Raw genomic sequence first — 22038 nt, forward strand, 5'->3', positions numbered from 1 at the left:
TCCCTTTACACTTGTGTGTATAAGGTAGTAGTTTTGGAATTGTTAGATTAGATTACTCGTTTGTTATTACTGCATTGTCGGAACTAGAAGCACAAGCATTTCGCTACACTCGCATTAACATCTGCTAACCATGTGTATGTGACAAATAAAATTTGATGCTCCAGATACTCAACTAGTCTAAAGAAGGACATTTTTATTGCTGTGTTTATCAGCTCAACAGTTTTCAGCTGTGCTAACATAATTGCAAAAGGGTTTTCTCAATTAGCCTTGTAAAGTTATAAACTGGGATTAGATAACACAACGTGCCATTGGAACACAGGAGCGATGGTTGCTGATAATGGGCCTCTGTACGCCTATGTAAATATTCTATGTAGATGTTTCCAGCTACAATAGTAATTTACAACATTAACAATGTCTAGACTGTAGACTGATCAATTTGATGTTATTTTAATGGACACAAAAAGTGTTTTTCTTTCAAAAACAAGGACATTTCTAAGTGACCCCAAACTTTTGAATGGTAGTGTATATGTTCTTTTGTGTTTTCTTTTGCAAAATAGGTGGGGCTCTACCCCACATGCTCTGAATAACGGGTCTCTACTGCTTTTATGTACATACACTTAGCAAAAATAAAAACACAACATGCAACAATTTCTCAGATTTTACTGAGGTCCAGCTCATATAAGGAAATCCGTCAATTGAAAAAATAAATTAGGCCCAAAAAGAGTTTGATTAGGCTGTTGATTGTGGCCTGTAGAATGTTGTCCCACTCCTCATCAATAGCTGTGTGAATTTGCTGGATATTGGCGGGAACTTGAACATGCAGTCGTACACGTCGATCCATGCTCAATGGGTGAAATGTCTGGTGACTATGCAGGCCATGGAAAAACTGGGATATTTTCAGCTTCAAGGAATTGTGTACAGATCCTTGCAACATGGGGCAGTGCATTATCATGTTGAAACATGAGGTGAAGGCAGAAAAGCTCCCTAGTGGCACAGCTGTCTAAGACAATGCATCTCAGTGCTAGAGGCGTCACTACAGACCCTGGTTCGATTCCAGGCTGCATCACATCCGGCCGTGATTGGGAGTCCCATAGGGCGGCGCACAATTGGTCCAGCATCGACCGGGTTAGGGTTTGGCTGGGGTGGGCCGTCATTGTAAATTAGAATTTGTTCTTAACTGACTTGCCGAGTTAAATAAAGGTTAAATAAAAAATAATAAATGGAACGACAATGGGCCTCAGGGTCTTGTCATGGTATCTCTGTGCATTCAAATCAAAAATCAAATGTTATTTGTCACATGCGCCGAATATGTAGACCTTATAGTGAAATGCTTACTTACAGTGGGGCAAAAAAAGTATTTAGTCAGCCACCAATTGTGCAAGTTCTCCCACTTAAAAAGATGAGAGAGGCCTGTAATTTTCATCATACGTACACTTCAACTATGACAGACAAAATGGGAAAAAAATCCAGAAAATCACATTGTAGGATTTTTTATGAATTTATTTGCAAATTATGGTGGAAAATAAGTATTTGGTCAATAACACAAGTTTATCTCAATACTTTGTTATATACCCTTTGTTGGCAATGACAGAGGTCAAACGTTTTCTGTAAGTCTTTTCAAGGTTTTCACACACTGTTGCTGGTATTTTGGCCCATTCCTCCATGCAGATCTCCTCTAGAGCAGTGATGTTTTGGGGCTGTTGCTGGGCAACACGGACTTTCAACTCCATCCAAAGATTTTCTATGGGGTTGAGATCTGGAGACTGGCTAGGCCACTCCAGGACTTTGAAATGCTTCTTACGAAGCCACTCCTTCGTTTTGCTCGGGCGGTGTGTTTGGGATCATTGTCATGCTGAAAGACCCAGCCACGTTTCATCTTCAATGCCCTTGCTGATGGTAGGCTTTGTTACTTTGGTCCCAGCTCACTGCAGGTCATTCACTAGGTCCCCCCGTGTGGTTCTGGGATTTTTGCTCACTGTTCTTGTGATCATTTTGACTCCACGGGGTGAGATCTTGCGTGGAGCCCCAGATCGAGGGAGATTATCAGTGGTCTTGTATGTCTTCCATTTCCTAAAAATGGCTCCCACAGTTGATTTCTTCAAACCAAGCTGCTTACCTATTGCAGATTCAGTCTTCCCAGCCTGGTGCAGGTCTACAATTTTGTTTCTGGTGTCCTTTGACAGCTCTTTGGTCTTGGCCATAGTGGAGTGTGACTGTTTGAGGTTGTGGACAGGTGTATTTTATACTGATAACAAGTTCAAACAGGTGCCATTAATGCAGGTAACGAGTGGAGGACAGAGGAGGCTCTTAAAGAAGAAGTTACAGGTCTGTGAGAGCCAGAAATCTTGCTTGTTTGTAGGTGACCAAATACTTATTTTCCACCATAATTTGCAAATTAATTCATTTAAAATCCTACAATGTGATTTTCAGGATTGTTTTCCCTCATTTTGTCTGTCATAGTTGAAGTGTACCTATGATGAAAATTACAGGCCTCTGTCATCTTTTTAAGTGGGAGAACTTGCACAATCGGTGGCTGACTAAATACTTTTTTTGCCCCACTGTATAAGCCCTTAACCAACAATGCAGCATCTGCCCGGTACAATTGAAACCGGGATTCACCAGTAAAGAGCATGCTTCTCCAGACTGCCAGTGGCCATCGAAGGTGAGCATTTGCCCACTGAAGTCAGTTACAATGCAGAACTGTAGTCTGGTTAAGATCCTCGTGAGGAAGATTAGCATGCAGATGCATGCACAATTTCTGACAGTTTGTGCATACATTCTTAGATTGAAAGTGTGGGTTTGTACATCAGCTGTCCGAGTGGCTCATCTCAGACCCCATTGCAGGTGAAGAAGCCGGATGTGGAGGTCCTAGGCTGGTGTGGATACACATGGTCTGCAGTTGTGAAGCCAGTTGGCCATATTGCCAAATTCTCTAAAATGACATTGGAGGTGGCTTATGGTAGATAAATTAACATTAAATTATCTGGCAACAGCTCTGGTGGACAATCTTTTAGTCTGCATTCCAAGTGCACACTCCCTCAAAACTTGAGACATCTGTGGCATTGTTGTGTGACAAAACTGCACATTTTAGTGGGCTTTTATTGTCCCCAACACAAGGTGCACCTGTGTAATGATCATGCTGTTTAATAAGCTTCTTGATGTGCCTAAATGACTTACCTTACAGAATAATATGCAAATAAATAACATGATATTGTTTCAAGCAGGGTTGAAAGCAGCCCCCTTTCTGAAATGCAGAACATTCATAGGTGATGTTGATATGGTACCGAGGTGAAATTAGTTTTGTATTGGATATTCGGGTTTCTCTCATCAACAGCTTTTGAACTACGCTTGCGATGACTACGAAGAAGGTATATTCTGAATCGGGTGGATGGAGAATAATCCACACCTAGAAAAATGTTTTTATAATATATTTTGGATTTCAATCTTCAGTACAAAGCATTTCATGAATCTGAATCTGATAGTGATGTATTCTGAATCAAAAAAATATATATTCTGGCTTTCAATCTTGAATAACTGTTACACATAGCTTGCCAGGACAATGAACATTATATGTATATATGTCAGGGGAGGATGGACAAAAATCCACTGCTTTTTTGTTGTTGGTGAAAGTAAAACATTTTTTTGAACATTTTCATTTTACTTTCAATATTCAATAGCTCCTACACAAAGTGTGCAATGACTATGAAAGTATATATTCTGAGTCAGTGGAGGATGGACAAATATATATATATATATATAAAAAAGCTTGCCATTTGTGTAAGAGCTTTATGCAAGAAATATTAAAGATTGAAAGCCTGAAGAAAAACATGTATAATATTTATATTTTTGTCCATCCTCCCCTGACTCAGAATATATAATTTCATAGTCATGGACGTTTGTGTAGAAGCTATCGATGATTGTAAATAAGGAAGAAAATGAAATTCCAACAAAAAAAAGCTGTGTATTTTTGTCCACCCTACCCTGATTCAGAATATATAATTTACATAGTCATGGCAAGCTTTGTGTAAGAGCTATTGAAGGTTGAAATCCAAAATTATATTATTATGGTGTGGTTTACTGTTGCTTGGCATTGCGGGCAATTTACATAATCGTTTTTTTTGTGGGAGGATAATAGCTGCCCACGTATCATAATCTGACTGGCGGAGAATAAGCGCTCAACATAAACAGATAGGCTTTGTCAAGTGATAGCCTACTAAGCATGGTCGGATATATAGTAACAAGCCCTCAACATTAAGGCCTATTTCGAGCACTGTATAAGTTGCTGGTTCATTCTCCTGCTCTAATAAATAACAGAGCTGCTGCAATAGATTGCAGAACCTACCTGGCTGTGTGAAGGGCTCTTGTTTGATCTTTAAATACCATCTAACATTAAAACCACACTCAGTTGCTTTGATTTCTCTTACGAGCCAGCTGTAAGGCATAAATTCAGACGTTCCCCTAAACGGCAATATCCGTGTGCGCGCGCCCCAGTGGAGAAAGCAAGAACACCTATCCCTTCACCATCTGTCCCTTTCTTCCATTTCATGTGTTCAACCAATATCCACCCCTCACAGCTTCAACTCTGTTGTCCCCCCCACCTCTCCCCTTGCAGTGTATTTTCCTGTCCGGTCCACTAGGGTTTGCGTTTGAACGATGCAGACGGTCCCTTGCCCCGACTGTTCCCCCCTCCCCCACTAGCTGAGCTCCTGTTCCACTCAAAGATGGCGTCAGCTTTGGAGCCTCTGGTCTCTGGCTGCATTTTTGGGCTTGTTGTTGTCTCTGATTCGAATGAATTTTGGCACATTCTACTCGGCAACTCGACACGAAATCACGGTGAGTAGCGGCTAGTGGGGAGAGGATATTACAAGTTCTCCGAGCTTCCCTTTAAAACCCGAACTGGATCCGTCCTAGCTTTCTGGGAACCGCGAGAGGTAGAGGGAAAGGGGTACGGGAGATGAAGATCGCGAGGGGGGGCCGTGGTTGGTTGGTTGGTTGGTTGGATGGATGGAAGGAAGGAAGGAGGGGGCGAGTGAGTGAGTGAGTGAGCCGAGGCCTACTTCGCTCCAACGGCCTTGGCTTCACCGCAGGCACTCGGTGGGAGGGTGGGTGATGGAGGAAGGAAGTAGGGAGAGGTGAGAGTTATCTAGCGGTGTGTAGGGACGCGTCTTGCGGGAAATCTTTTCACCCAGAGCCGAGGCGGAGGCCGAGCGGCCATAGAACATGTCATGTTAATGGAACATTCTCCAAGCACTTTGAGATCTTCATGTTTGCACTTGCCGGATAGCGGTTATGGCCGTTTTGTAATTTACATTGTGCCTCGGCTTTGTAGGCCGTGATCTCACCGCGAATATCATCCATGACATTCTAAATGGGATTATTCCTTGTGATGGCTATGTGTTATTGTTTGAAGCCTCGGGCGTTGTATGCATCTGTCATTGTTGATTGTGTCAAAACACGGTTTTCCTTCACCGAGACTACACGTTGTTACTATTTTGAGACATTTCGTCACTACTCCCAAGCAAATAACTTCAGTTCGCGGGAAGGTTTGTAACCACATAATTGCCTGACAATTCATATCAGTACTAGAGTGACGTAAAGAGCCAGAGCAGTAAATATTGAGAAAGTTAGGCACTTGGGGCTGTTTCATGGATCGCTAACGTTACTGTAACTAGCTGTGCTAACTGGAACGTTAACCACCAATCTGTTTTGACCGACATGGCTAACGTTAGCTAACTAACGATAGACACATGCTCAATGTTAGCCAGATAACGAACACAGCTACTAAGTCGCAGCATAGTTTTTAAACGATTTATCTTCATCAGTTACTGACTACCATACATATGTAATCAATGATCATGTTTATGTTGTGAATGGAGTATAAAGCTAGCTTGCTAACGTTTGCATGCTTGCTGATATAAGGCACTTGAACACAACTAACGTTAGCCAACTAGCCATGAGAAGTGGCTTGCTGGTGTTCTGTGTTTTGTTGTTGTTGCTATTTCAGTTGATTTGTTCTGCTATGCAAAGTGATAACCACGTTGCTTGGCAAAGTCATAATAACAAGTGTTCCTCACATGTGGCTAGTTTTCCCATAATCTGTGCAGTTGTTGTTATTACCTGCGTTCAGTCTCTGTTGTCTAACCCAATTCATGATGTTGTGACAAGTAGATGAAGATACTGTACTAGTTATGTAGCATGTAAGTGTGGTGTGGCCTTCTCCACTATAGTGTTTGTGTTACTATCATCACAGTTATGAAAGTTACTGTGGTTTTGGGGATTAGACAAAAACATAGTGAACCAGACTATGTAAAGTTACCTCCATTATCACAGTTGATTAGGTTTACCTACTCACAGACACTAGTCTGGGACTGTCCGGAGCTACTGGTGAAGGAAGACAATGTTTCGATCTGGGTTTATGCCCTCTTTGCTCAGGGGTTTCTCTTCCCCACCTAAATGTGTTTTGTATCTCAAATCTTTAACCTTAATCTTTTAGCTTTTTAATTTGCTGTCCTGTAATGTTGATCTAGACTTCAGGTAGCATGTATTTATCACATACAACACATGTGGGTTAACTCGTGTGTATGTGCTGCTGTTGTTTTGAGAAGTGTGTTTGTACATGTGCTCTGACAGGTTGCATTCAGTAAGCACTAAAGGAAGCAAATGTTTTGAAACGGCAGTATTACCTCAACTCCAATATAAATGTCATTTTAAGACACTTTAAAAAAAAATATTAACATTTTTGTCTACCGAGTCTTGTTGCTGTCCCTCCTGCACATCGTTTCTCTGACCCTGCCATATGTGTGTGTTCTTTTGTTCCGCAGAGTGCGTTTCCTGTTGAAGTGCAATTGGCATGAAGGTGATGAGCCCTCGCTGCTCCATGGGGTGTGATATCTGTTCCCTTCCAGGCCTTAGAACAGGTGGATACCGCTAGGGAGAGAGGAAAGAGAACGACTAGAGAACGACTGGAGCTGCGTGGCTGAAAGACATTTAAGTCCTCCTGGACTTCCCAAACACTACAGCTGATCTTCAACTCAAGATGACGGTCACAGTTCCAACATCACATTGAGAGCCTGTTATTTACATTGATTGGAGACTGAATCAACAGGTTTCTATCTGTTTCTCCCTCTGTCCTTTTGAAACAGTTGGAGATACCTAAGTGTTATTGTGAAAGCCGCCGTAGTGTGCGAGTCAGTCCTCCACAGCTCCAGAGTTAGTGTAGTATCTGGTGCTCCACAACACTGCTCTCCCTCAGGCTAACTGACCCTACCGGGAGAGGGTAGTGGGTGACCAGGTTTTATTTGGGGGGGGGTGGGTGGGGTGGGCTATGCTATGGTGAGCTGCTCCCTGCCGTGCTGCTCGTGCTTAGGCTCTGAGGGACTCTGTGCAGCCCCGGGACAAAGGATAGTCCTTGGGCAGAGGGGCGAGGAGGAGGAGGCGGCGGCTTAGGCCGCAGGACGCTTACCTTTGCCCGCCACGGGTGTTAGCGTGTGTGTCGTCATCGTGACCTCCAGCCACAGCCATGGTGAAGCTGGCCAACCCGATGTACACCACCTGGATCCTGGAGGCCATCAAGAAGGTGAAGAAGCAGAAGCAGAGGCCGTCGGAGGAAAGGATATGCAACGCTGTGTCCATGTCCCACGGGCTGGACCGCAAGACTGTACTGGAACAGCTGGAGCTCAGCGTCAAGGATGGAACTATTCTCAAAGTGTCTAACAAGGGGCTCAACTCCTACAAGGACCCAGAGAATCCCGGCCGCTTGGCCTTTCCCAAGCCCTGCCTGGGCAGCGGTGAAGGGGAAGGAGACGGAGAGGATGATCATCATGAGGATGGGGGTCATGGGGGAAGCCACCATCACTCTGGGAAGAAACCAGGACTGGACTGGAACAAGCTGATCAAGCGTTCCCTGGAGGGGCTTCATGAGCCAGGGGGCTCCACCCTAAAAAGTGTTGAGCGCTTCCTCAAGTGCCAGGGTGACGTGGCGGCCTACCTGTCCGGCAGTGGCTCCATGGGGCCCGGCCTGTTCCACCAGCAGCTGAGGGTTGCACTGAAGCGGGCGTGTGCCCACGGTAGAGTGGCCAAGAATGGGCTGCTGTTCCGCCTCATCAGCCGCAGCTCCCAGTCAGATGGGACGGGTACTGTGGTGCTGGACTCCCTGCCGCCCGTCCGCCTCCTGCCACACGAGAAGGACAAGGTAAGCCACACACCGTCCCATACATCTACATTCTCTTCCTCAATGTAATGTCTCTTTGTAAACATGCGCAGTGTAAGTGTAAAAGGTTAACTGTTAAAAGAGCAATTGGTAATTTATTTGTCCTTTGTGGCAGTGGGATGAAATAAACAATCAAGGCTGAAGGCAGAACACCCACCACACGATCAATCTCAGCAGGGCTCAACCTTTATTCTGAATAGTAGATTCCATGTCGTGGTAAGGCTGCCAGGGAAGACGCCTTAAATGTTACTTTATCACGTGTAATTAGTAGCCAGGTCAGGCAGCCAGGCAGTAGAGTTTGGCAACCCACAAAGCCGAGCCTGGAAATTAGTTTCATTTTTACCCAGTCAGTGCACTGTACTCTCACAAAATCCCTTGCTCCTTTTTAGGGAAATAACTTACAGATTGCATGATCAATATGTTTGCACGCCGTGGGTTGACTGATAATGTCGTTGCTGGAGTGAGTGGTCACTGGTGTCAAATCATTTTCGTAGATAGGAGCGTGAATATAGGCAAGGGACGAGACGAGATGTGTTGCATGTCTCTGTGTGATTAACATGACCATAAAGCCACACACTGTTGCTAAATTGACTCCCAATTTTGAGACGCTTGACCCGGAAGACCGTCGGAGAGCTGTGAGAGAGAGACCTTAGACAGCAGTCTGTTTTAATCCCTATGTGAGTGTACAAGAGGTCGGTCCACATGTAGCTCCATGGGGGGGCGACGACAAGCGTACCATCGCTGTGGCAGTCAGTGGGTCGATTCGACCTGTGTGTATTCGGAGCCCTGGCTTGGGCACAGAGTACCAGGGCTTTCAGTGTCTCTTTCAGGGGGCCAGCGATGGGTCTGGGCGTAGTGGTGGCGTGTCGCATGCTCCACGAGGCAGCAGGAGTGAGGGAGCGCCGTGCAAGGCGGATGAGCTTAGTGCTCTCTGGTCGGCTGCCAGGGGCGAGGGCTGCTCTCCAACCTTCTGTCTCAGGCATGCAGCAAGAGGAGAAAGAGAGGGGAGGAGGAGGTCAGGGAAGATTCACATGGCGCCATAGCGAGCGTCCTGCTGGGGCGAGAGCGACTGGCGACCAGCTGCAGGGCTGCTCCCTGTCAGGAGCTGTCAGGAGATGAGAGGAAGAGTGTGTGTGTGTGGGAGAGAGAAAAAAAAACAGGAAGAGCAGAGGAAGAGGCCTGGCTGACGCATGCTCTGGGCCACCTTACCCAGTCACGAAGAGGGAGGGAGAGAGAAAAGAGACTGAGACAGTGGCAGAGGAGCAGACATGCAGGCCAGTACGGTGCCAGAAGACACACCCACAGGGTAACCTGACAGTCCGCAGCCGGATGGGCACTAACCTCTCCTACTACCCAGGGGCAGGACCGCACATAGCTAACATGCATAACACCCATTGCATGCGTTCATGCACGCATATAAACGTATGGCATGCACTGTGAACAAACACAAGTGCGTGCAAGCTGACATACTGTACACACACATGCACCCCTACAGTAACGCATACAGTACACACACAGATCAGCCATCAGTTGGAATTGTGGCAGGGTGGAAATGTAACTTTTTGGTCCAGCTGCTGCAGCGGGTGGTAGATGACCAAATGTTACCAGCCACTCACATTTGTTTTTCAGCAGGTGAATAAATTATGACGCTAAATCACAGAAAACGCACGCACATGTTTTGTAACATTAAAACAACAGTTAATGAATGTTTTTTTTATTTTTTATTTATTGATTGATTGAAAGTGATTTCAAAGGAAAACCCAGAACATGACAGACAGAAGTGGATATCAGTGTGTGTTATTGACCCATTTCAGTGGGCAAGAGCGCCACCTTTCTCTCTCTATTGTTTGAACCAAATATTGAACCTATGCTGCAGCTGTACCCCATCCTGCTTTCACCACTGTACCATTTGAGATTATCTCATCCAGAACTGACACACACACCGTTTTAAAAATGATTATTATTTATATTTTTACATGGGGGCTTTGTTTAATAAGAAAATTATAAAATAACTGCGCCCAACTGTTCTGTGTGACCAACTGTCAGTGTGGCTGGGAGGAATAGACATTCTACCAGGGGATGTCAAAATCTACCAGCATGTGTCTGGTGTTAATGTCCCACCCAGGATGTAGTGTATAGTGATTTGAAAGGTCCTGCCCTTGCCCCTCCAGACAGACTTTGTTGTGACTGGGGGTGTTGTAAATCTCTGCTCTACTCTGCCGTGCAAGGTGGCTTGTCTCGTGTGGGCTTCGGGTTCATTCTGCAGGGTTGGGTCCCGATGGCACCCTATCCCCTACACAGTGCACTGCTTTTGATCAGAGCCCTAAGGACCCCGGTCAAAAGTAGTACCCAATAAAGGGAATAGGGTGCCATTTGGGATGCACCCTGGGATTAGAGTGGTGTGAGCAGCCAGGAGTCATATGCCTGGCTGACTGACCGGCTGACTGATTGGCTGGCTTTCTGGCTCGAGGGCTGTGTAGGCTAACGCACTACAGACCCTCTGGCACAGATGGGCCTCTGCTGAAGACTGATCAGTCTTTGACTTAGTTGAATGACTTTCATAGTGTGTTAACGGGCTCTTTCGTTGTAGTGTTCATGTGTTGCTTGGAGGCGTTGCATGGTGAACCGTGGGTGTACTGCTACTACAACAGCTGCCAGTCTTGGGGAGAGTTATTTGAATGTTTCTCTTTGGCATTCACACAACCTCCACTCCAGACAGCTCTGTTCCTCTTATGCTGCTATTTGCAGTATTTCAAGTAGCCGTCTCTCCACTTCCTGTCCTCTAGCTAGCCCCACTGTGTTTGTGTGTGGCTGGTGGGGTGTGACGCGACACTCACACTTCTCTCACTCTCTCACTCAGGCGAAGTCTCATCAGTGCCATATTGCCTGCATGATTGCTATGGGTTGTGATTTAGAACGGGAAGGGAAGGGGTGGGTGAGGGGAGAGGAGAGGAGGAAAGGAGGGGAAATAAAGCAAAACAAATGAATAAGCCTCGGCTTTGACCCCATTGCAGGGGAGATTTGTGTACTCAACACCCGAATGACTGTGTCGCCCAGCTCCATTCAAACAGGATCGCAGACCCACTCGCTCTCCCCCTATTAGGAGGTCACTGGCGGGCCAGATTGGGGGAGGCGAGGGGTGTGTGGAGTCATCCAAGGGTCACGGATATATACATGGGAAACCTCTGCTTTTCCTGAGGTGAGCCACCCGTAGCTGGCTGTAGTTATGAGCCTAATGGGCCATGAGGAGGCTAGTGGACGGGGATATGATGGGGATGGGCCTGAGTCGGTTGTCGGGAAGAGCGGTGAGGTGAAGAGCGATTATGGCCCCGCGCTTGCCCTTTTCACAGCAGCTGGACCCAGGAGAAGCGGAGTTCTCCTCATTGACGTTGCCGTGTCACTGGAGGGACCACAACTGAAACGACACTGACCGGGGTGATGGTGTTCTGTGACCTCGTGGCCTTTGTTCTGTCAGCTAGCATGGTGGATGTCTACCTATGAATGAGCTGTACTGTAGTTAGGCCTAATTTGATCTTTATCCCATTCACTTTCAAAACGTAATGGCATACGCATGTACTGCTCGCCCTGTGTAGGTTAGGCTAATTACTGAAACCTCTCGCATAGATGTTAGCTGTCCTTCGCCTTTTTAGCGAACATTACAATCTAGTGTTTTCTTTCTAGTGTTTTCATTCTGCTCAAGGTGAAGGAAGAGCGCTACACAGGACATGAATACAAAATACCAGTAAACATTGATTATGTGCCCTGGGTCAGTGCAGTCTCCCCACCACTACGTCATTGTCTCTCTCTCTCTCTCTGTGTGTGTGTGTGTGTGTGTGTGTGTGTGTGTGTGTGTGTGTGTGGGTGCGTGCGTGCCTGTGGGCATGTCCGTCAGAGAGGTGGCCGGGCAGAGTACTTTATTCAACCTCTATTTAACAAGGCAAGTCAGTTAAGAACAAAGCAATTTCTCTTAGTAGTGGACACCATTGGGGTCAAGAGAGAGGACCATCTTTCAGGGCCGTGATGGCAATGTCTTTGAAGCCTTTTTGGGTAGTGGTTGACAATAGAGCAGATATATTAGCAGACTACTAAACCAATGGAACAAGTAGGTTTGAGGAAAACATTCACAGCCAATACAGGGCTGATATTTGGTAGTGAACGAAACCATCTTATAGGGAGGTGTATGGAGTCTAGGGAAGTTTAGGTTGATTTACTTTGGAGGCAGCCATTGGTTACCTTTTTAACCAACGCATCACCCGGTGTCCTTTTATTTTAGCAGTAAAAATATTACTCCCAGTAATAAAAAAATTATCCTCCATTGGAAAGGTTTGAATTTGAGTTGTCTAACAAACGCTCGCATACATCTACACACATACCTGCTTATACACACAGCAACAGCACAGCCTCCATATAATTCCTTTTAGAATAATAATGTAGAGCTCTCTATACTTGCTCACAATATTGCTTGGTCGCCCCGTCCTGAGGTGTAATTTTTAAATTTGATTTATCTGTTATTTTACCAGGTAAGTTGACTGAGAACACGTTCTCATTTGCAGCAACGCCCTGGAGAATAGTTACAGGGGAGAGGGGGATGAATGAGCCAATTGTAAACTGGGGATTATTAGGTGACCGTGATGGATTGAGGGCCAGATTGGGAATTTAGCCAGGACACTGGGGTTAACTTCTTATGGTATAGGGGACGCTTGCGTCCCACTTGGCCAAAAGCCAGGGGAAATGCAGCGCGGCAAATTCAAATAAAATAATATAAAAATCAAACTTTTATTAAATCACACATATAAGATTCTAAATTAAAGCTACACTCGTTGTGAGTCCAGCCAACCTGTCAGATTTTAAAAAGGCTTTTCGGCGAAAGCATAAGAAGCTATTATCTGATGATAGCACAACAGTAAACAAAGAGTAGCATATTTCAACCCCGCAGGCTCTACACAAAACGCAGAAATAAAATATAAAACATGCCTTACCTTTGACGAGCTTCTTTTGTTGGCACTCCAATATGTCCCATAAACATCACAATTGGTCCCTTTGTTCGATTAATTCTGTCCATATATATCCAAAATGTTAATTTATTTGGCGTGTTTGATCCAGAAAAAACAGCTTCCAAATTGCGCAACGTCACTACAAAATATTTCAAAAGTTGCCTGTAAACTTTGCCAAAACATTTCAAACTACTTTTGTAATACAACTTAAGTATTTTTAAACATTCATAATCGATCAAATTGAAGACGTGTCTATCTGTTTTCAATAGAGGACGAGAGGAAACTAACACTACTTGTCAAGTCTTGCGCAAGTCTCAACAGTGTTACCCATTTCCTAGATGACCTTACTACTTCATTGCACAAAGGAATAACCTCAACCAAATTCCAAAGACTGGTGTGACATTCAGTGGAAGCAGTAGGAACTGAAAACAAGTGCCTAAGAAATATAATTTCCCAATGAGAACTCACTGAACAGACAGAGACCTCAAAAAAATAATAATATCTGAACGGTTAGTCCTCTGGGTTTTGCCTGCGACATAAGTTTCTGTTATACTCACAAACATGATTCAAACTGTTTTAGAAACTTCAGTGTTTTCTATCCAAATCTACTAATAATATGCATATCTTATATTCTTGGCATGAGTAGCAGGATGTTGAAATTGGGCACCCTATTTATCCAAAAGTGAAAATGCTGCCCCCTATACCTTAAGTTTTTAACACCCCTACTCTTACGACAAGTGCCATGGGATCTTTAATGACCTCAGAGAGTCAGGACACCCATTTAACGTCTCAGCCGAAAGATGGCACCCTACACAGGACAGTGTCCCCAATCACTGCCCTGGGGCATTGGGATATTTTTTTTTAGACCAGAGGAAAGAGTGCCTCCTACTGGCACCCCAACACCACTTCCAGCAGCATCTGGTCTCCCATCCAGGAACTAACCAGGACCAACCCTGCATAGCTTCAGAAGCAAGCCAGCAGTGGTATATGCAGGGTGGTATGCTGCTGCTGGCAAAATTTGAATATGCTTCTACTCTGTGCTCAGTCCACGTCCGTTGACCTATTCTTCACTCGGTCAATGATATTTCCTTATGGACGTATTTAGCCTATGCTTGGACTCTAAATAGGGGTGTATTATGAACAGGTTGTTAGTGATGGTGTGTCACTATTATAATCTAACAGAGCTCATATTTCACTGGCTAGGTGTTCCCACTTTCCACATTCACACCAGAGATGCTAACATTAACACCCAGACACACATCATCTGGACAATAGTCTGGCAGAGAGCCATTATCAGACTGACTGAAGATAAAGTGGTTAGGGAGGGAGAGAGCGATGAGAATGTTTGTTTGTTGCTGGGAGTGACTGGACCTGTAATCCAGCAAATGGGGTCAATGTGTTCTCCATCTGGGAAGTATTTTGCTGCCACACACACCACACATGGCCAACTTGTACCTTTTGATACAGGGGATTTACCCTTGTTACCTCGTTAATCTCACAACTGTACGGTGCCCTACTGCTTCCCAACAGCTAGACTGGCAGGAAACATGTCTATTTCAACTGAAACTCCAACACGTGTAATAATATGGTCATGTAGTTCATCCAAATGGATTTTGTCCGTTTTACAGCTTTTCAGAATGTGGTCCACTAGTCCGTGCAGGAGTCAAACCCACTACTCGGGTGTTCCTAACCGCATTCTCCACTCAACCAACTGAGCCATCGAACCATGTTTTATTACTCCACCGTCAGTTGAAGTCGGAAGTTTACATAGACTCGTTTTTCAACCACTCCACATTTTGGCAAGTCGGTTAGGACATCTACCTTGTGCATGACACAAGTAATTTTTCCAACAGTTTTTTACAGACACAGTGATTTATAAGTGAAATAATACATCACAATTATAGTGAGTCAGATGTTTACATACACTAAGTTGACTGTGCCTTTTTAAACAGCTTGGTAAATTCCAGAAAATGATGTCATTGCTTTAGAAGCTTCTGATAGACTAATTGACATCATTTGAGTCAATTGGAGGTGTACCTGTGGATATATTTCAAGGCCTACCTTCCAACTCAGTGCCTCTTTGCTTGACATCATGGGAAAATCAAAAGAAATCAGCCAAGTCCTCTTTTATTTTGGACCTCCACAAGTCTGGTTCATCCTTGGGAGAAATTTTCAAATGCTTGAAGGTACCACATTAATCTGTACAAACAATAGTATGCAAGTATAAACACCATAGGCCCACACAGCCGTCATATCGCTCAGGAAGGAGACACGTTCTGTCTCCTAGCGATTAATGTACTTTTATGCGAAAAGTGCAAATAAATCCCAGAACAACAGTAAAGGACCTTGTGAAGATGCTGGATGAAAAACGTACAAAAGTATATATTTCCACAGTAAAACAAATCCTATACCGACATAACCTGAAAGGCCGCTCAGCAAGGAAGAAGCCACTGCTTCAAACTCCCATAAAAAAGCCAGACTACGGTTTGCAACTGCACATGGGGACAAAGATCATACTTTTTGGAGAAATGTCCTCTGGTCTGATGAAACAAAAATAGAACTGTTTGGCCATAATGACCATCGTTATGTTTTGAGGAAAAGAGGGGAGGATTGCAAGCCGAAGAACACCATCCCAACCGTGAAGCACGGGGGTGGCAGCATCATGTTGTGGGGGTACTTTGCTGTAGGAAGGACTGGTGCACTTCACAAAATAGATGGCATCATGAGGAGGAAAATTATGTGGATATATTGAAGCAACATCTCAAAACATCAGTCAAGAAGTTAAAGCTTGGTCGCAAATGGGTCTTCCAAACAGACAATGACCCCAAGCATACTTCCAAAGTTGTGGCAGAATTGCTTTAAGGACAAGAAAGGCAAGGTATTTGAGTGGCCATCACAAAGCCCTGACCTCAATCCCATAGAACATTTGTGGGCAGATCTGAAAAAGTGTGTTCGCAAGGAGGCCTACAAACCTGACTTCTTTACACCAGCTCTGTCAGGAGGAATGGGCCAAAATTCACCCAACTTATTGTGGGAAGCTTGAGGAAGGCTACCCCGAAATGTTTGACCCAAGTTAAACAATTTTAAGGCAATGCTACCAAATACTAATCGAGTGTATGTAAGCTCCTACTGGGAATGTGTTGAAAGAAACAAAAGCTGACATTTCACTTTCTTAAAATAAAGTGGCGATCCTAACTGACCTAAGACATGGAATTTTTAACTCGGATGAAATGTCAGGAATTGTGACAAAGTGAGTTTAAATGTATTTGGCTAAGTTGTATGTAAACCTCCGACTTCAACTGTATGTTAAGTAGTCCTCCTTCATTCCATATTCCTGATATGGCCAAGTGGGCGTGCGTGCGTGCGTGCGTGCGTGCGTGCGTGCGTGCGTGTGTGTGTGTGTGTGTGTATTTCTCGTGACGTGAGTGTGCGTGAGCGAGCAGTGTGTAACAATGATCAATGAGGTTGTGTTAAGAGGTTTGGGTCTGTATTGGGGAGGTGGCTGCCCGGCACCACCTGGTTGGACATTTGAGATGGGTTTCACATGTTAATGAGAACCTTGACTTGAGAGGAGACAAGGACAACAGGACAGCTTTTCTCATTCGCCCCCCCCATCCTTATCCTCCCATCCTCTCTTCATTGCTCTCTCTTTCATTATCTCCCTCCACCTCTATTACACCCAGTACCACTGCAAATGGCCAAGGAGAAACCAGGCCATTCTCACAGTGCATCTCTCAGCTAGTGTATTGTACACCCCACACATCTGCCCATGTAGCATGGGCCAGTGTATCATTTTCCACATCTAATCTGTGGAAAATGCAGTCCTACAAACCTTTCTATCAGCTAGGCTTTGTTTATGCTCAAGTGTAGGCCCTTAGTGATACAGAGGGTAAGACGTGTCAGGATAGAGATGGAGACTCTCCCTGCCCGTCTCGGTATAAATGACCTGAGCCCTCACTCTAACCTGAAGGACGTGTTTTGGTCTCTGTCTGTAGTTGTTGTTCAAGTCGAGCGGGTAGATTACTCTGTTGGCATGGTGAGACGTTATAGGCGTGTCTGTGTTGTGACTAACTGGTGTTTCCTGTTGAAATCATCTCTCTTATCTAGTGTGCATAGTAGCATAGAGGTCACACACACAGAGAGACAGAGGTTTAAAAATATGCCCAGCAGTAGTCCGATGTTAGTAAAGTAAAAAAGGAGGGAAACCTAAGACTAACGTGACAAATGTTGGCTTTTGAAATACAGAAAGCAAACCTCATGAGGATTTTAAAGGAAATGTAGGCCTATTCCATTTCTCCCACACATATCTTGGAAAACGATTAGCTCTTTTGTATCTTTTGGATTATTTTAGTCAGTCAGACAGTAATTAGTCATGTCACAAATGAAACCCTGCACTGTAATGTTTGTATGAAACACGATGCCTGGACTCTGCCTGGGCTAGTTACTCGCGGAGAAAGCAAACGAGTGTGAGAGAGCACAGACACAGGTCAATCACTTCCCTCCCGCTGAACTGGCAGGAATGATTGGGAGGCTGCACAAAGAGCTGCTGCCATATTTTCTCTCTTCCTCTCGCTCTCTTTCTCTCTCTCTCTGTGTCTCTGTGTGTTTGTGGTGTGATGAGAGGTGTCCCTGTATGGAAAGCGGGAGCCTGAGTCCGAGATTAATGAACTCAATAAATCAAACTCTTCAGCCCGTCTCTCCTTACTCCCTGCCTGGACTTGCTCCTTCCCTCCCCGTGTTGAGCTATGGCCAGCCAGGAATATCTTTGTACCTGCCCCAGCCCCAAACCTGTACCCTAGCACCAGCCCTATATTCTAACCCCAGCCCCAGTCCAGGCCGCCTACCTCCCAGCCCCCTTTAGTCATCAGCAGGGCTCAAATTTCTCGGAGGCCATCGATGCCGCTTTGTGACCGAAATGCCCCCTCCCCCCCGATAAAAAATCATGCCTTGTGGCCATTGTTACCTTGGACTGGATATAATATTCATAATTCCCGGCTGCCAATCGCCGTAGCCTACTCCGAAGCACCTCACACTCGCATGGCTCTCTCCGATATCTCAATTCTTATTAGCCAATACCCATCACTTGATCGGGTCCTTCTCACAGGCATTGCAGCTCCGAAGTAGGCTACAAGTGAAGCCAGACACATTGGGGATGGAACGGTGCACGACCTTATTGAATTTCGAGGTGCATGTTGAAGATGATAGAACGGTCCACGTTAACTTTTCTTCAGCCAATAAGATGAGTAGGTCTAACAAACAGTAAAAACACTAGCCTATGTCAATCTACTATCCCCCACAGTACGAAAGTTGACCTATTCTATTGGTCAGCTTGTCCTTCTGTGTGAAATATAAATATTCCAAACATACACTGGGACAATTGTGGGATGCGATAGATCCCAAATAATACTACCACTGTACATAAAAAATAAAAACATAAATAACAGTCTGATGCAACAGATCAGAACGTTTAGCTTAAAATGTTGCTAAACTATTAGGCTATTTGCTCACATTTTATAAACGTAGCAATGCGCACATGGCAGTATAAGCGCGAATGTTCCCAAATGCAATTAGCGGGAAAACACAGTTCTCAAAAGTACACCGCAAATGCAAGCGGTTTGATATGGCTGAGATGAACGTATCAAAACAAAATGTAGAATGAGGGAAGATCTAAAGAAGCGACCACAAGCATGGCCTTTTAATATGACTAGGATTGTGTCTTTGGCTGCTGGACAACAAAAGAAAGTTGGGAACATGAGAGAATTGCTGGTTTCAACGGCATATGAGGAAGTGTTTATAAAATAATACTTTTAACATTCCTATGGCCGGAACATGGTAAGACATGCCCCATAAAATGACAAAACATTGAGGTTTTAAGTAATTACGTTTATGGTTTAATAGTTTCAAAATGTTGGCTGCCTCCACTCCGATTGCAAGGTGGGGGATGTTGCAGTGCAAAACAGGCATTGGCCTTTTTCTCCTATCGGAACGAACAGTGTCTCAAGTATGTCACAGAATCGAGCCTTTACATATTAATAGTTATCCTACATTCTTTTTGTAAAACATGACTGGTGTTTAGCCTACAAAGATATAAATGCTTAAAATTCAAAGATTTTACTGAGTTATAGTTCATATGAAGAAATCGGTCAATTGAAATAAATGTAATTAAGCCCCAATCTATGGATTTCACATAACTGGGATTTCACATAACTGGGAATACAGATATGCCAAAACAAATGCCTCAAATTGAGATGGCTTGGGATGAGTTGGACCGCAAAAAAAAAGCAGCCAACGAGTGCTCAGCATATGTGGGAACTCCTTCAAGACTGTTGGAAAATAATTCCAGGTGAAGCTGGTTGAGAGAATGCCAAGCGTGTGCAAAGCTGTCAAGGCAAAGGGTGGCTACTTTGAAGAATCTCAAATATAAAATATATTTGGATTTTTACTTTTTTTGGTTACTTCACGATTCCATTTCATAATTTTGACGTCTTTATGATTATTCTACAATGTAGAAAATAGTAAAAATAAAAACCCTTGAATGAGTAGGTGTTCTAAAACTTTTGACTGTGTGTGTGTCAAATCAAATTTTATTGGTCACATACACATGGTTAGCAGATGTTAATGTGAGAGTAGAGAATTGCTTGTGCTTCTAGTTCCGACAGTGCAGTAATATCTAACAAGTACGCTAATAAATTCACAAAGACTACTTTATACACAAATGTAAGGGATGAATATGTACATGTAAATCTATGGATAAGCGATGGCCGTGCGGCATAGGCAAGATGCTGTAGATGGTATAGAATGTGGTAGAGGTCGACCGATTTATGATTTTTTTCAACGCCAATACCGATAAACCAAGGACCAAAAAGCCAATAGCGATTAATCGGATGATTTTAATTTTAATTTTAAATTTGTAATAATGACAATTACAACAATACTAAATGAACAGTTATTTTAACTTAATATAATACATCAATAAAATCAATTTAGCCTCAAGTAAATAATGAAACATGTTCAATTTGGTTTATATAATGCAAAAACAAAGTGTTGGAGAAGTAAAAGTGCAATATGTGCCATGTAAGAAAGCTAACGTTTCAGTTCCTTGCTCAGAACATGAGAACATATGAAAGCTGGTGGTTCCTTTTTAACATGAGTCTTCAATATTCCCAGGTAAGAAGTTTTAGATTGTAGTTATTATAGGAATTATATGACTATTTCCCTCTATACCATTTGTATTTCATAAAAATTTGACTATTGGATGTTCTTATAGGCACTTCAGTATTGCCAGTGTAACAGTATAGCTTCCGTCCCTCTCCTCGATCCTCCCTGGGCTCGAAACAGCAACACAACAGCAACAGCCGTCATCGAAGCAGCGATACCCATCCAGAGTAAGGGGAACAACTACCAGAAGGCTAAGAGTGACGTATGAAACGCTGTTAGCGCACGCTAACTGGCTAGCCATTTCACTTGGGTTACACCAGCCTCATCTCGGGAGTATGCTTGAAGTCATAAACAGCGCAATGCTTGACGCACAATGAAGTGCTGCTGGCAAAACGCACGAAAGTGCTGTTTGAATGAATGTTTACGCGCCTGCTTCTGCCAACCACCGCTCAGTCAGATTATATGCAACACAGGACACCCTAGATAATATCTAGTAATATCATTAACCATGTGTAGTTAACTAGTGATTATGATTGATTGTTTTTTATAAGATAAGTTTAATGCTAGCTTGCAACTTAACTTGGCTTACTGCATTCACGTAACAGGCAGTCTCCTTGTGGAGTGCAACGAGAGAGAGGCAGGCCGTTATTGCTTTGGACTAATTAACCAAGGTTGCAAGATTGAATCCCCCGAGCTGACGAGGTGAAAATCTGTCGTTCTGCCCCTGAACAAGGCAGTTAACCCACCGTTCCTAGGCCGTCATTGAAAATAAGAATGTGTTCTTAACTGACTTGCATAGTTAAATAAAGGTATATAAAAATAAATAAAAATCTGCAAATCGGCGCCCAAAAATACCAATTTCCGATATGAAAACTTGAAATTGGCCCTAATTAATCGGTCGACCTCTAGAATGCAGTATATACATATGAGATGAGTAATGTAGGATATGTAGACATTATTAAAGTATACACGGCTGTGACTATAATCGAAGAGAATTCTCTTGGTAGAGAATGCAGTTTGCATTTGATTGTAAGGAATTCAAGGTCAGGTGAACAAAAGGACTTGAGTTCCTGTTTGTTGTCATGATTACACCATAAGGCATACAACCCCCGCCCTTCTTCTTACCAAATAGTTGTTTGTTTCTGTCGGCGCAATGCGCTAAGAAACCGGGTGGCTGTACCGACTCTGACAACATATCCCGAGTGAGCCATGTTTCTGCGAAAGAGAATGTTACATTCTCTGTCTCTCTGGAAGGCAACTCGTGCCATAATTTTGTCCACCTTGTTGTCTAGATAGTGGTGAATGACATGCTCGGAAGTGGTGTATGACATGCTCACCTTCTGCCTATCCCGCAGTGACCGCGTTGTTTTTGGATTGGCCTCTGGGATCCCATGTCCAGGGTGGAGGTCCGAACAGAGGATCGTGTGTGCGTATGTATGTGTATAAGTAATGACAAAGTATGTGGAGACCTGTTCATCAAACAGCTCATTACAAAATAATGGGCATTAATAAGGAGTTGGTACCCCTTTTATGCTTTAATAGCCTCCACTCTTCTGGGAAGGCTTTCCACAAGATGTTGGAACATTGCTGTGGGGACTTCCATTCATCCACGAGCATTAGTGTGGTTGGGCAATTAGGCCTGGCTCGTGGTCGGCGTTCCAATTCACCCCAAAAGTG

At 44.0% G+C, this 22038-nt stretch overlaps 1 protein-coding gene across 1 annotated transcript in view; it reads left to right on the forward strand.

Moving 5' to 3' along the window:
* Positions 1-4539: 4539 nt before the first annotated feature.
* LOC118393384 (histone acetyltransferase KAT6A-like) overlaps positions 4540-22038 on the forward strand; it is a 42074-nt gene continuing 24575 nt past the window's right edge. The window contains exons 1-2 of the mRNA XM_035786017.2: positions 4540-4833; positions 6822-8191. Coding sequence (XP_035641910.1) covers positions 7520-8191 — 672 coding nt within the window. The 5' untranslated portion in view covers positions 4540-4833; positions 6822-7519. The remainder of the gene's footprint in view (positions 4834-6821; positions 8192-22038) is intronic.

This window comes from Oncorhynchus keta, chromosome 14, assembly GCF_023373465.1.
Source record: "Oncorhynchus keta strain PuntledgeMale-10-30-2019 chromosome 14, Oket_V2, whole genome shotgun sequence".
Taxonomy (NCBI): Eukaryota; Metazoa; Chordata; class Actinopteri; order Salmoniformes; family Salmonidae; genus Oncorhynchus; species Oncorhynchus keta.